The 13318-nt window shown below is 49.0% G+C and overlaps 4 protein-coding genes across 4 annotated transcripts; 2 read left to right on the top strand and 2 right to left on the bottom strand.

Moving 5' to 3' along the window:
* The first annotated feature begins 1119 nt into the window (after positions 1-1119).
* ONS95_008645 (uncharacterized protein) lies at positions 1120-4246 on the top strand. Its single transcript, XM_058502185.1, has 2 exons — positions 1120-1853; positions 1900-4246. The coding sequence occupies exon 2, from the start codon at positions 3397-3399 to the stop codon at positions 4099-4101; it is 705 nt and encodes a 234-aa protein (XP_058361112.1). The 5' UTR covers positions 1120-1853; positions 1900-3396; the 3' UTR covers positions 4102-4246.
* Positions 4247-5193: 947 nt separating this feature from the next.
* Positions 5194-8654, bottom strand: MIP1 (DNA-directed DNA polymerase gamma mip1; the record flags this gene model as incomplete). Its single annotated transcript, XM_058502186.1, has 2 exons — positions 5194-8441; positions 8495-8654. 2 exons carry the CDS (start codon positions 8652-8654, stop codon positions 5194-5196), a joined length of 3408 nt encoding a protein of 1135 aa, XP_058361113.1.
* A 652-nt stretch (positions 8655-9306) lies between these two features.
* Positions 9307-11059, top strand: SLX8 (SUMO-targeted ubiquitin ligase complex subunit slx8). Its single transcript, XM_058502187.1, has one exon. It carries the CDS (start codon positions 9503-9505, stop codon positions 10469-10471), a length of 969 nt encoding a protein of 322 aa, XP_058361114.1. The 5' UTR covers positions 9307-9502; the 3' UTR covers positions 10472-11059.
* A 78-nt stretch (positions 11060-11137) lies between these two features.
* Positions 11138-13183, bottom strand: ONS95_008648 (uncharacterized protein; the record flags this gene model as incomplete). The annotated part of the gene is made up of 4 exons (XM_058502188.1): positions 11138-12452; positions 12589-12760; positions 12920-13002; positions 13080-13183. The coding sequence occupies 4 exons, from the start codon at positions 13181-13183 to the stop codon at positions 11138-11140; spliced, it is 1674 nt and encodes a 557-aa protein (XP_058361115.1).
* Between the last annotated feature and the right edge of the window lie 135 nt (positions 13184-13318).

Genomic DNA, 13318 nt, shown 5'->3' on the forward strand with positions numbered 1-13318 from the left:
CTGAAGTGTCTATTTAAGTTGAGAGTTCAGTGGCAGTAGTTGATTTTGCTGTCGTGACTGTCGCGAATACGACTCTATCATCTAGTCGTTAGCAGGGGTGTCAAATGCAAACGAAGTGTTAGGCAGCACCCAAGTAGCAATTGGGTCACTGTGACAGTCGAAGTATACGCTATGAAAGTGACACGATCAACTTTAGTCATAGCTGGATAAGATTTTTTGAGTAAAGAGTTCGTCAGAGTCAGGGCACGCAGACAGTTCCCAGCAACACATGCTCGCTTGTTGAGATCCGCTGGGGTGGCTGAGGTGACGCCGACGAGAGCCACAATGGCGAAGAAGCTCTTCATGATGGAAATGACAGTGTTAGGAAAGAAGGTTGAAGACGGTGATGGAAAGCTGGAATCACATTGATACAGAAGAAAGCGTAATATCTGAGGGTGGATTGACATTTTATTATATCTCCAACGCAGTGGATAGGAGTGAAGATCCTCAAAAGATATGTCTCAGAATAATTTGCAGCATGATGGAGAATTTATCAAACGGGAATCCTCGAGACTTCTTCCTGCAGCCTCGTTGTGAAGTTCATGCTATTAATACGATGTTCCTTGAATAATTTCTTGTCGCTTGGGAATCTCCTGTATGCCACCTTTGAAAAGCGCTCCGGCAGGCGTTAATGAAGAGCTGAGCCAGTTACTTAGGACTGTCCCGGTTGCACGTGGCCGAAAGTTCCTTCGTATCGAATCGTGCATTGACAAAAATTTGCCCTGTTCAATACTCAGTCCAAACCTCAGTACCTTCGTATGCTCTAAGCGGAACTGCACGGCTCGTGTGCTGATTTAGTAACATGTCAAGAGTCAGTATCTGAGTACAATATGCGCTTTAGAAATTTCAAGCAGATAAGGTCGGAAAATAATCAGCAAACTTGCTGTCCGACTCCAGGAGTCTCTTTAAACCAAGGCTGTTGGAACAGTAAACAAAGTTCCATCTTTGGAATTGGCGAGACGAAGCGAGTCAAAAGCACCTGCCCAATCAAACTTCGCTGCAGGGAACAAGCTTCGCCAGACGTATCCCAGGAGCAAGAGAAAATGAAAACAACATTCTGGTACAAACCAAGTTTAGACCCTGAGCTCGAGCCTCGGCGTTTCGGCTCACAATCAACCTCAGCTCTCACGTTCTCTGAGCGGCGTGCATACCCATGATTTATCCCCTTGATAGAGTAACCCCTCGATTGCCGTACCAAACCCACGGTTTACAGGGAGTGCATGACCTGTAGCGACACCCTGTAATTAAGCGAAGAACGCTGAAATCTGTCTGCTGCGTTGTCGTCTAGGTACCTTAGGCAGCCTCGGGCAGCCCTAGCGCCTCGCTTCAGCGCCGCCCTTCCCGTCTGACTGGTGTACAAGCGAGCCGTGTTTGAATTTCCAGCCTCCCTGTCCACCGTTTCAATATTTCTCGAGTCGATGAAGAAAGTCTCCTAACCTCATGGCGACCAATCTATTGGTTTGTCTGGAGTGCTTACCTTCACTTGGTAAAACCATGAGAAGACTCTTCCGACTTCACATTGGTAACTGTTCGCCCTCAACGTTTTTGATGCTCTCCATCGACGCTTGCTGGAGGACGTGGCCAGTGCTGTGTACGATCGTCGCTCCAAACACTCATGTTATTGTTCTATGGCTGTCAAGTCTGTGTAGCTTATTCTTCAGCATCTGCAAGCATAATTGGCACTCCATAAAGCTTGTAAACTCACCGAAATACGCGATATCCACTCATCATACACCAGGCTCTCCTCGCTGCCATGTCCTCCTTCTGTTTCTACACTATCCTTGCTCCAGCAGAATTTTTAAGCGGCCGTAGTTGTAAGTCACGTCCCAATTTTTTCGGCCTCAACCTTACGTTGATGAGTAACACATATATACCCTCACTATTCTGGACCGCACGATTTTGGAAACTGGCAATGGGCATCTTAACAATCGGGTTGATCAGGACGGATGCCGCATCGCTTGTGTAATCTACCCTGGCATGCAACACTCCCCCTTACAATAGCTGCCCGGTACCATTAAATGTCGGAAACCAAGGGAAAGATTGGAAACCTAGCAAGGTTGAACTCAGCTACCAATCACATCAATCGGGCAATGGGTTTGAAATATCGACAATCCGAGGACCGCCTACGATCCTTGACAGACTTAAACACCCTGCCTGGGTGGACGTCCCCCACGGACGGCCCGCACTTCCAATAGCCCAACACAAGCTTTAAGCTTCTTCCACAACGATGATAGCAAGCTTCAGGTACTCATTCCTAGGTCTCATCAAGGGAGATTACCTTTCTGTAATTATCACAATAGTAATAGCAAGCTGTCCTATGCTATTGAGATACCGCAAGAGCTTCATAGCAGTCGATATCCGTGGCACTAATTTCTACACCTCATCTTCCAATTATATGGCCGAGGTGAAAGTTTTCCCCACGATCTGGCAAAATCGCCATGATTTCAAGACCACGTGGCACCTAGTTGAAGCCAGACCCAAAGTCTATTCCACCACATCCTCCAGACACAAACTGTGACACTCAATATTCCCCACCCTCGAAATCATTTCGTTGGCATTGCCAAGCAGCAACGATGTTTACTTTTCCGTGTAACTCACTTACTCGCGTGCAGTGTCGCACAAACAAACTACCTACCGATACAACCACTACCACAGGCGAACCAGAATTGCTTGTTTCGACCAAGAATACGCATGCCAAGACCTCATTGTCAACATCACCGTCTATGATTAGGTCATAGATCAGTCGGATTATTTCCAGTATTAATAGACTTTATTAGTGCTGGAAAACTCTTGGTGTCCGGCAGATAGGTATTGAGAAAAAGTAAGGCCGCGGTGTTTGGGCAACCAGGAATGACAAGCCTGAGTGATCTGCGGGGAGACTGTATTGACTTTTGTAGATCGACGCGGGATGAGAAGTTTATTTTTCGGGTATAAATCCCCACAGACCGCTCTCCCCCCTCTCTTTGGATGACAGTGTCTTTGCTGCATTATTATTCCTCTTCATCGATCAAACATTGTGGCGCTGTCTGTCTTGAATGTACTCGTATCGTAGTACCTTGTGTTTATATATGCCACAATGGCAAAGCACCAAGATCCAGAGAAGTTCGCGACAGATGGTCAGCCCGGCTCGCCAGTCAAGGGAGACACGATCGTACATGAAACGAAGTCGGCGCCGGGGAGAAGCCTGTTCAACGGCACAATCAAGTTGACGACAAGCAAAGGGCGCAAGCAGGAAGTTGTGCTTATTCCTCAGCCAACAGTTGATCCAAGAGGTACGCAAGACGTCCTCATCCATCTTTCGACGGGATATTTAAAACCCCATCTCGTACCTTATCATCTGATTTGCGCGTGTTTGTCATGAAACCAGACTGGTCGTGCCTCCTGCCTACCCTCAAGCATGCAGCTCAACTCCTTGCGTTCCCCCATGTAGCCTGGATCGCACTCATGAATGGCGTGATTATTGGCTTCGACATCTCCATCATCATAACCTACGGGCCCATCCTCGTCGCACCGCCCTACAGCTGGCCGGAGGCGTCCGTCTCGCTCACGCAAGTCGGGCAATTCCCCGTAGCATTTATAGCAATTCCACTTTTAGGGTGGTTCGCGGATCGGTCAGTGGTGTGGATGGCGAAGAGGAATAAAGGCGTTCATGAGCCGGAGTTTCGGTTGTTGACCTTGGTTTTCCCCCTGGTACTGTGCATGATCCTGCTGATTGTGTATGGACTTGGAGCGCAGTATCCATTCAAGTATCATTGGATGGCGATTGTGTTCCCGCAAGATGTTATTCTGCTTGTGCTGTTTGCATTGAATACTGTTGGATTGACTTACCTACTTGACGCGCATCCGCAGCGGGCGGGGCCGATTTGTGTCGTTATTTGCGTTTGTAGAGGGTTGATAAGTTTTGGCGTGTCGAGGAATACGGTTACCTACGTGGATAACGTTGGCTATTTAAACTTATTTGGGATTTACACGGGCATGGTGGGTGTTTTTGCCTTGACGGGCGTGGCCATTTTTGTCTGGGGGAAGAAGTTGAGAATGTTCTGTGCGAGATGGGCGAATTGAACGGTGGGGAATGGGTTTGTGAGAGAATTGTGAAGATCGTCTTGCATTTCTAGTATTTTTTTGGTTTCAGGTGGAGATGAGGAACTTTGATCTAGTCATTTGCAAAGTAACTTTAAATGCAGTATGTTTCGTTTCATGTCTTTATAAAGGTAATGCACCTAGCGCTGCATGTCGTTCTCGCCTGAAGCCAGACTGGCTATGGCTCGTGGAGTGACCTCTTCAACTCTTCGAATAGATAAGTGCTGAGAATAGCTCAGAATCCTAGTTCTGAGGTATATAACCTTTGCCTGGCTACGTACGGAAGTAATCAAGGGCATATCAGCCCGTTCAATGGCATGTGATTAGGTATACGAATTAGCATGTCTCTTCAGCTTGAGCATTGGTAGAACTTCTGATCAATCACGGTTTCTCCCCGGTGCCAAGACTGTCAAGCGGCCGCTGCATAAAGTTTGTTGCACATCGCAGTTCCTCGAGCGACAAATTGTTGATATTCTTGCACTAGCGCGAACTACAAGCGAAAAGCTTCAATTTTTTCAATTCTTGTCGCGCTGCGAAGTCCAGGTCCAGCGAATAAATCCCCACAAAGCCAATAATTATAGCATGCATCAAAGCCGGACGTCAATAATGGGGCACAAGCGATGGCAAGACTGAGAAACAGAATGAACGGAGTAGACAGCAGGCAGGAAAGAGAATCAAGCAATTTCCGTCCCCACGAAGGTACATGGGCGCCCTTTTCACGTTGATGCAGGCTTGTCTTTCATTTATTATATTCTTATCACTTCGCAACACTATATTATCATATACTAAATATCCATACAGCTGTTGCACATGAATATACAAGCACCCGCCAGCGCCGTCCTATGCTTCGCTTCGTAACCTGACAACCCAAAATGGACACGATCTCCACTCTGCCCATTCGTCACAAAAGAGAATATAGCAGCCAAGTGCACTTCAAGGCCCCCCAAATCTTACAAGCAGCAGTGGCAAGGACATACAAAGATCCGGCCGTGTATCGTTCCTCGTACGTACATAACAACGTCATAATCAAATAATCAAACAAAAGAAAGGTAATTTGTAATGGTGAGAAGGAAATTACCACCGTGTAGTTGGTCGAGCTCTGACGGGCGATGGTCTGTCAAAACCCCAGTTCGACTTTCCACCACTCTGTTGGTATTTGCTGTTCTGGAAAGAGTTGCGGAAATCGTTTCCGAGAAGGTCAGAGACAGATTTGGTATCTTCGATCAAGTGGGCACGTGCCTGATAGGGGAGAATGTTGCGTGTCTTTACAGCTCTTTTCTTGGGAGGTGCGTTGACTTCGGAAGCTTTACGTTGGTCTTTGAGGATATCGCGTAGTTCTTTGTCGTCTGCTGTGATTTGAGCCTTTAAAAAGTTGATGTCGGTGTTCGAGGATAAGGTTTCCATCACCGGGATTCGAGGGGTGTATGGGATCGACGCCACATTCGGAGGATCGATGGGAATAATAGCTGGATCGAGGAAGGATGATGGCTTGGTGAGGAGAGTGGTGATATCGATAGATTCACCGTGTGGAATCTTCTCGTGGTTAGAGGGAGTGATGCAGTCCATGTCGACCTCTTTGCGAAGCACGTGGTCAATGTCAACAGCTGAGAAGTAGGCGCACGCTTGTGGCAGATCATTGATGCCGACCTGCTGAGAGAACATCGAGCGGGTCCAGATATTCGAGACTTGAAGTGCCATCGCAGCTCTATATTTGTCATTCTCACTTACGATGTACCGAATCTCGTCGTGAACAGTGATTGCAAGTCGTGCATTGATATTGAAACGGCGAATGAGGTAGTCCATCGAAATGATTATGAGGTGAAGGTAATCAACACCAGATGACTGAATGGCCCAGTTGATCCTCGATGTCATAAAACCCCCTTGGCTGACAAATCGACTCATCAAGGCTTCTGTGATACCGGCACCAAGTACTGGGGTACGAGGTCGCTCTTGCTCGGCGAATTCTTCAAGCTTGTTGAAAACAAAACTCTCGGTCCCTCCACGCCAAAATGGCTTCTTGTGGAGTACCTTTCGATTCGTCTTAGTCCCTTTCGTGGCTTTGTACAGATTGGAGGCAACTTTGGTCGTCTCAGATTCTGACAGTCCTGGATTAAACTGGCGAAGTAGTGTCGAAGCAAATTTGAGCCCTGCACCATAGATTCGCCCATAGTTGAAGACCTTCGCATCGTTTCGGGTAATGCCTAGAATGCCGGCTGTTCTTGAATGTAAATCGGTTCCAGCTGCTTTTGTGCCCTCAAGCGTCATAAAACCGACAGCATTTCCACCGTGCAGCTTGAACTGGGCATCACCGACCAGACTGGCTATCCATAATTCCTCGGAGTCAACGTCCGCGCCGACAAAGCAGTATCCTGGAGGTGCTCTGACCATGGATTTTAATTCAGAGCCTACTCTGTTCTTCTTGGCGTTGCTAGCAGTAAGCCACGTATTTTCAACAGCTCGCCTGGTGACTGTTCCCATCGGAATGACCTGGGGTAGAATGTACCCCGTCTCCAATTTTGATGCTCCCATATCAGTACCTTTCTGGACATCGCTCTCGTACACTACCATCTGAGACATTATTCTATCCCTTGCACTAATCCAGTACGAACAGGAAGCATTCATTTCTAGTGCCTCTTTCGCATACGCAAATTCAGATGAGAGAATGCCCTGCTCGAAATATGACATGTAGCTCTTCGCCATTGGGTTCGCACAACGTGCAGTAGGGCCATCTTTGTGAGGCAGTTTGAAGTATGTGGCGGATCTGTCGTCTCGTAATGCTACATCTTTCTCCTCGAACGCAGTACATTCTTGCATTTGTGTCTGGGTATATTTGTGGGCATCCGCCAGAGGCACTCTGAAAGTCCAGCCGTACTTATCTGACCAGACCAGAGGATTCCCATCCCATGCTAAGCGCAACAGCAGAGGGGCTATACGAGTTCGAACTGAGAGACCAATGGGTCCATCCGTTTTGGCGAACAGATCTTTGTACCATTTCGGCATTCCTGGCATCTTCTGACGAGCAGCCGGCCGAGGAGGGTCGTTCTTCTTTTTTCCCTTGACCATCTTGATCTCCTGTCCCGACCAGTCCAATTGTCGAAGCCATGGATCGTTCCTCCACTTTTCGATATCAGCCTTAATCTCGAGTGCTTTGTCCGTTAGTCCGACCAGCCTCTCCTGAACTGCGTCAGACAGCTTGTGATATGTCGCTTCCGCATTTTCGATGTAAGACTCCCACGACTTGTCAACGGGAAGAATGACGGAAGATAAGTGCCGTAGAGCAGCAAAGCTCACAGGATGTGGGCAAGTCTCCAGAAAGTTTTGGAACACGATCCTGTAAACCTTGTGCGTGACATCGACATCGGCAGCACAGTAATCTAGCAACTCGTCAAGTTTGCCCCTTACTCCTTCCCGGTCTAATTCTCCGAATGCGTCTCTTTGCGCCTTGTCGATAGAAATATCCAGATGGAATTTTGCCACATCCCGTAATGAATTGACTGAACTTCTCCCAACCCATAATTCTTCTTCCTCTTCTGTCAACGCTTTATTCCCCAGCAACGATGCCAATTCTGCGTTATCAGTTTCACCAGCAATCTTGTCTCTCAACTCCCGGTTCTTCCTATGCTTCATCCATGTCGGCCTTTGGCGAGAACACATCCCATTCACAGCCACATGTAATGACATAGTATCCAAGAAATTGTTCTTTGATTGCTTGATGTCGTATTCCTCCGCTATCCGGGCACGATCATAGCCAATATTATGTCCCACAATGATCCGAGGTTGTGTGGGATCTCCCAGAGGGATAAGGTGGCGATCGTTTTCTGATTCTCCCAGCAGCCATGGCGACAGCCACGCATACCAGTTTGTAGGACTAAGAGCACAAGCCATCACAGCGAATGAGCTTTCTTTCCACATCACTTCCGTATCAAAACACAACATGTCCTCTTGCGGCGCATCCACTGCCTCCGTTCTTCCATCCGGATAATATTTTGTCCAACCACTTCTCCGGACCCATTTCCTCGGCTTCGGTGGACCATTTGATCTCGAGAAATGTTTTGCCTTTGATAAAAATGGTTCTGCAGCATCCATACCAAGCTTGTAGAAGTGCTCATCGAGTGTGCTGCCTTGGAGCTCGGGAAGATCAAACGCAATCGGTGGCGGGTTTTCTGTGTTCTTTCCCAACAGCTCATGCCGTCGAAGGTGGTCCCTTGATAGCTCTACCAGTTCCTTTGGAGGAGGCGCAACGTTTTCCGGAAAGATTTGTGAGTAGACGTGGCTGCTGACTTGCTGGACCCCTATTTCATTGTACCGTGCGTTTGAGGATTCTGGAATATGTTAATAACAACAGTAAGAAGTCCTGGGATGCCGCGAAACGAACTCGAGAGAGACCCTGACTTCGTAGCAGCCTTCTCCTCCTGCTTGGCTGCCTCTGTCGCGTATGGACTGCATTGCGCCCCAATGCTCACTCTACCTCGGGAATGACGCGCCCGATGCTTTGCAAGCTTCACAAAGCTTGCAGCACGTAATGAAAGTAGCATGCTAGAGATGACGCAGTATTCTTAGAGCATGGCGATGGTGTTGGGGGTGCTTTTCCAACGGCCACGGTTGAATGCGGTAGCGTGAGGATATCGTGAGAGGGAGGGAGGGAGGCGGAGGCGGAGGCAGGAGGAAGGAGGCAGGAGGCTGCATAGAAATTTGGGAGTAAGGGCTAGCAGTGCAGTGCAGTACAGTGCAGCACAGGGCAGAGGGCAGAGGGCAGCCTGACATCCCTGGCCACCACGTCCGTCGTCCATCGTCCGTCCATAGGGTAAGTACTAGGTACTCGAGCAAGCGTAATCGATAAGGTCAGCACATCACCATGAGTGCCAGTAGTACCTAGGTATTGTAGTCCAGTGACTCGAGTGACCACTCCACTGCGCTGACCAGTCCAGTCAGCCAGTCCAGTCTCTCACCACCCACCTGGTATAAGTAGTCCTTCCTGGGCTGCTGCAAATTGCAATGCACAGTGGCTCGAGAGGGCCAGAGCCACACCAGTGACACCACACTGGGCAAGGCAAGGCAAGGCGCCGTGGTGCAGGCTGCAGCACGCTGTGCTGCCACTGCCACTGCCACTGCTGCCACTCGAGAGAGACCCCCCGGGGCGTCGGGGCGCCGGCGCGGGCACGGGCGGCAACACATCACATCACATCACATCACATCACATCACATCACATCCCATCACTTGTAGTTGATTGTCTTCTTCTCGTCGTCTTCCCGTCCTCTCTTCTTTCTGTCTTCGCCCAGTATATTGTATTGAGCTGAGCCCATGAGGGGAGTCCTGTGTGGCAACCACCAATAACCAGCAATCCCCACCAGTCGACACGACACGACACGACACGACACGGCCATGTCCTTCAACCCGTTTAGACGACATGCCGCCCTCGAGTCCGCGAATGAATCCCCCGCAGAAGGCAGTCCTGTACAGCACAGTTCACAACTAAACGAGCACCTGCACACTTCGGACTCCAATTCACCTTTTGTTCTCTTCGACTCGGACCAGGCAGAAGATGAGCCGTCTCCATGGAGCGCATCGTCATCAGGCAGCGGCTACGACTCCTTGACTCTCCCACCAATAAATCCCGACAACAACTTCCACGAACTTCCTTCGTTCAACAACTCCCAATATTTCGATGCCCTACCTCGCATACAGTCTCCCAGCTCGTTTCTTGCCAGTCGATCAAGAAACGCAGCAGGAGACGCAAACACAAACCTACGACCTCAGTCTCGAAATTCCCAAGAGAACCACCAAGAACCGCCACCCTCGAACCAACAGCAGCGACGTCCGCAGTGCCCCTTATCATCACAATACAGACTTGCAGGCTCCGAATCACCAGATCCCTTTGGGGAGCTAGATTTTATTGATTTGTCACCACCGCCTGGGGACATACCTTCACACTCTACAAGACAATCCTCCTTTGTCGACCTCACAGAATCTTCACCCGCAGCCATGTCCCCTGCCTCGAGGAAACGTAAGGCTCCATCGCCTGGAGTAGGAAGATCAAGCAAAGTTGCCAAAGGTGGCTCGTCAAGAACTGCTCACCCTACCTCAGCAGTAGGTACGAAGAAGGACGAGATGTCCGAAGTACCAACGATAGATTTGGTGGATGTTGAGGATAAGAAGGATTATGATGAACGGATGGCGAAGGAACAGGCAGAGATGATAAAGAGGCAGAACCAGGAAGCCGCGACTAAGTCGGTCAAATTGGCCGAGTTCCAGTGCATCATTTGCATGGATCAACCCACTGACCTTACTGTCACATATTGTGGTATGTACTTATCTCAATGGTGGGTGCGAACGGAGGCACTAACTTTCTAGGCCATCTATTCTGCTCCGAATGTCTTCACCAGGCTTTGCACGCTGGTGACAAGAAATGCTGCCCAGTGTGTAGATCCAATATAGCTGCCAGGAAAATTGGAGCAAAGCAGCCTAGGAACGGCACCTTTCCTCTCGAGATGAAGTTCATGACGGCGAAGAGAAAGGGAAAGCAGGCAGTCCGGAATTAGTCTGCGGACACGAGACAACATTTACACTGCAGGGATCATGGGGCACATTGGGAAAGGATTTTGAATGGATGTACAGGTATACCATCAGCTGGCGTCAGGGGCAAGGGCATAATCCCAATGTTAAGATTACATTGGTGGCGTTCATGGTGGACTTGAAGGATTTCATGGTCGAGGTAACGGTGGCACTCACAACTTGCATTTGCGTGATAGTCAACTTCATTTGAGCTAAGGGCAGCGGATGGGGCGATGGCGGCTTATATCACGGCTGTGGCCGTTGTCCCAACCCATTTCTTAAAAAGAACAGTGTATAACAGTGTATATTCATACATTCTACACAGTCATCGATGCATTCTCTTCAAAACACAAAATCCCAATATTTGAAAAACACAATATCATTTGCTAATCTTCCCTGATTACTTTGAGCAAATCTCTGATCACAGTCAGGCAATATATCTGAGTTTCATTGTATACACGACCACTACCCACTCAACGGGTTAGGAACCCCCAATGTATTCCTCCTACCAACTCCCTGCGCCCTCTTCGCACCCCCAATAATGGCATCCAACGCTTGTCCAAGAGCGGTCCCATCATAGATCATTCCACCACCTTCGCCTTCATTTTTCCTTCCATAAATCCTCACACATTCTATTCCCAGCCGTCCCAACTCCTCTTTCTCGACTCTCGGCGTCCCCTCTCCTTGCAAATGAATGACATGGCTCACATAATCCCTCCAGTTCTCCTTGCTGACTCTTCCCTTCCCATCTATCACTGCTGGCCATCTTCCTCCTGCATCAACCCAGCTTTTGCTTTGAACTCCAAGTAAAGAAGGAGACTGTCCCACCCCAGTCCCAGATCTAGTCTTAGAACTCGAACTCGCACTCGCACTCGAGCTAGAAGCACAAGCATCCGCAATCGCACCCACAAAATCTCTGGCTGTAAATTCCATTCCCACCGCCCTCGTCTCCCTATCCAAACTCCCATTCAAAATCAAGATCTTGTACTTCACGCCCGCTTTAATAATTCGTCCACCTACATCCCGCAACACCAGACACGGCACAATACTCGTCCACAGGCTCCCAATCGAGTACACCACTGTACTCGCCTCCTCGATACTGCTCAGCACTTTCGGGTTCGCGGCAGGTCGAATCTCTTGTCCGTAGGGATTGATGTACCAGATGCGGGAAATTCGGGAGGGCAGGTCTTCCGTGTGGGATTTGGCGAAGTTGATGTTTTGCGTGCGGAGGGTGGGGAGAGAACCAGGGAGGTTGGCATCTTCGGCTTCGCCGAGGTCGTGGTCTGTGAGGGAGAGAGCGCGGTTGGCAAGCGTTCTTGGACTCATTGATATGATGTCCTCCTCTTGTTGATTGGGCTGTGAAGGGATCTCGCTTGTATGAAGAGGATCGATCTCATTCTCATGCTCACTGCCAGCTTCGGAAGGCATAGGCGTCCCAATTCTCGTACCTCCCGGAACCGGTGTCGGGATAGGTGGAGGCGCCGACCGTGCAGACGGATGTGAAATTGCATTCTGGCCTGTGATCTGTGTGCCATCTTCTAGACCAGCTGAGATGTGATGGGAGAAATTGCTATTTATGGCGGGGATTACGTTAATATGTGAAGGAACGCCAGTGATGGCTCCCAGGAGGTAGATAGCGGATTCAAAACTGCCTGTGAACAGGCGGGCGCCTGTGATGAAGAGGTTTCCTACGGAGGCGGATTGGAAGTTGAAGGATGAGGTGGGTCGAAGACGTTTTACTATCTCGAGGTTGATGGTGTTGAAGAGAGAGCGGATGAGTCTGTGGTTGATTTAGCATCTATCTTGTGATAGGGTCTCAAACTTATCAAGCAATCAGGCTCGGAGCTTGTTCCTTCTGTGTACTTAAACGGAAGAATTGAAACGTGAAGTTGGTGTATTCTGACTCAGGAACTCACTCTCGCTTCTCAGAAGAGATGGAGGTCCAGAGTACATGTCTGGATTCAACTATATCGAGCCATTCTATTCGGGCGAGAGACGAATTTGGTGAGAGACGATGGTTGAATAGTGTCTTGATAGCTGTTATCTCTGGAGACGAAGGGTTCTCCGGGATAAGTCTGACCAGTCGACCTTGAGGTGGAGGTCAGTTGAGGCACGTGATGTTTAATCAAACTGGACGTCCGATTGAAAAGGATGTTATACAAGCTCCAAAACCAACACCGCAGGAGGCAAATGAAACGCCTTTGGAATTTCTTTCTCTCTCCACAGAATTGAAAATTCGAAACTCACTCCTCACATCGCCAATCCCCGGTCCACCGAATACTCGAATCAACTCGCTCGACGAACCCCCATTATCAGAAATAGGTATGATACTTCAAGTTCACCGCATCAGCACCATTCTCTACCACACTCGGTCTCATCTTGCCAAAGAAGGTGATAGCAAACTTACTAACTCAACGAGCATCCTTTATCTTCAGCTACTTTGCCGAATACATCGACTAGGTTATTCGCCGCCGATCCTCCGGAAAATATAACGATGTGACGTTTGCTCATGGTGCACAGGCGATTCCACTGCTCAGCTGGGCAGTTGGGCTGGGGGTATGGGTATTGTCTTGGTCGCTTTAAGTGCAAAGATGCAGAATCAGACGCCTTGAGGCATGCTGGAGATGCTGAGCTGCTTTTTGGCTA

The sequence above is a fragment of the Cadophora gregata genome, assembly GCF_030347475.1.
Source record: "Cadophora gregata isolate MNR1 chromosome Unknown scaffold_3, whole genome shotgun sequence".
NCBI classification, from domain to species: domain Eukaryota; kingdom Fungi; phylum Ascomycota; class Leotiomycetes; order Helotiales; family Ploettnerulaceae; genus Cadophora; species Cadophora gregata.

Bases quoted from the DNA above. Each gene is read 5' to 3' on its own strand.
- ONS95_008645 (XM_058502185.1), top strand. From the start codon at position 3,397: ATGAAACCAGACTGGTCGTGCCTCCTGCCTACCCTCAAGCATGCAGCT.
- SLX8 (XM_058502187.1), top strand. From the start codon at position 9,503: ATGTCCTTCAACCCGTTTAGACGACATGCCGCCCTCGAGTCCGCGAAT.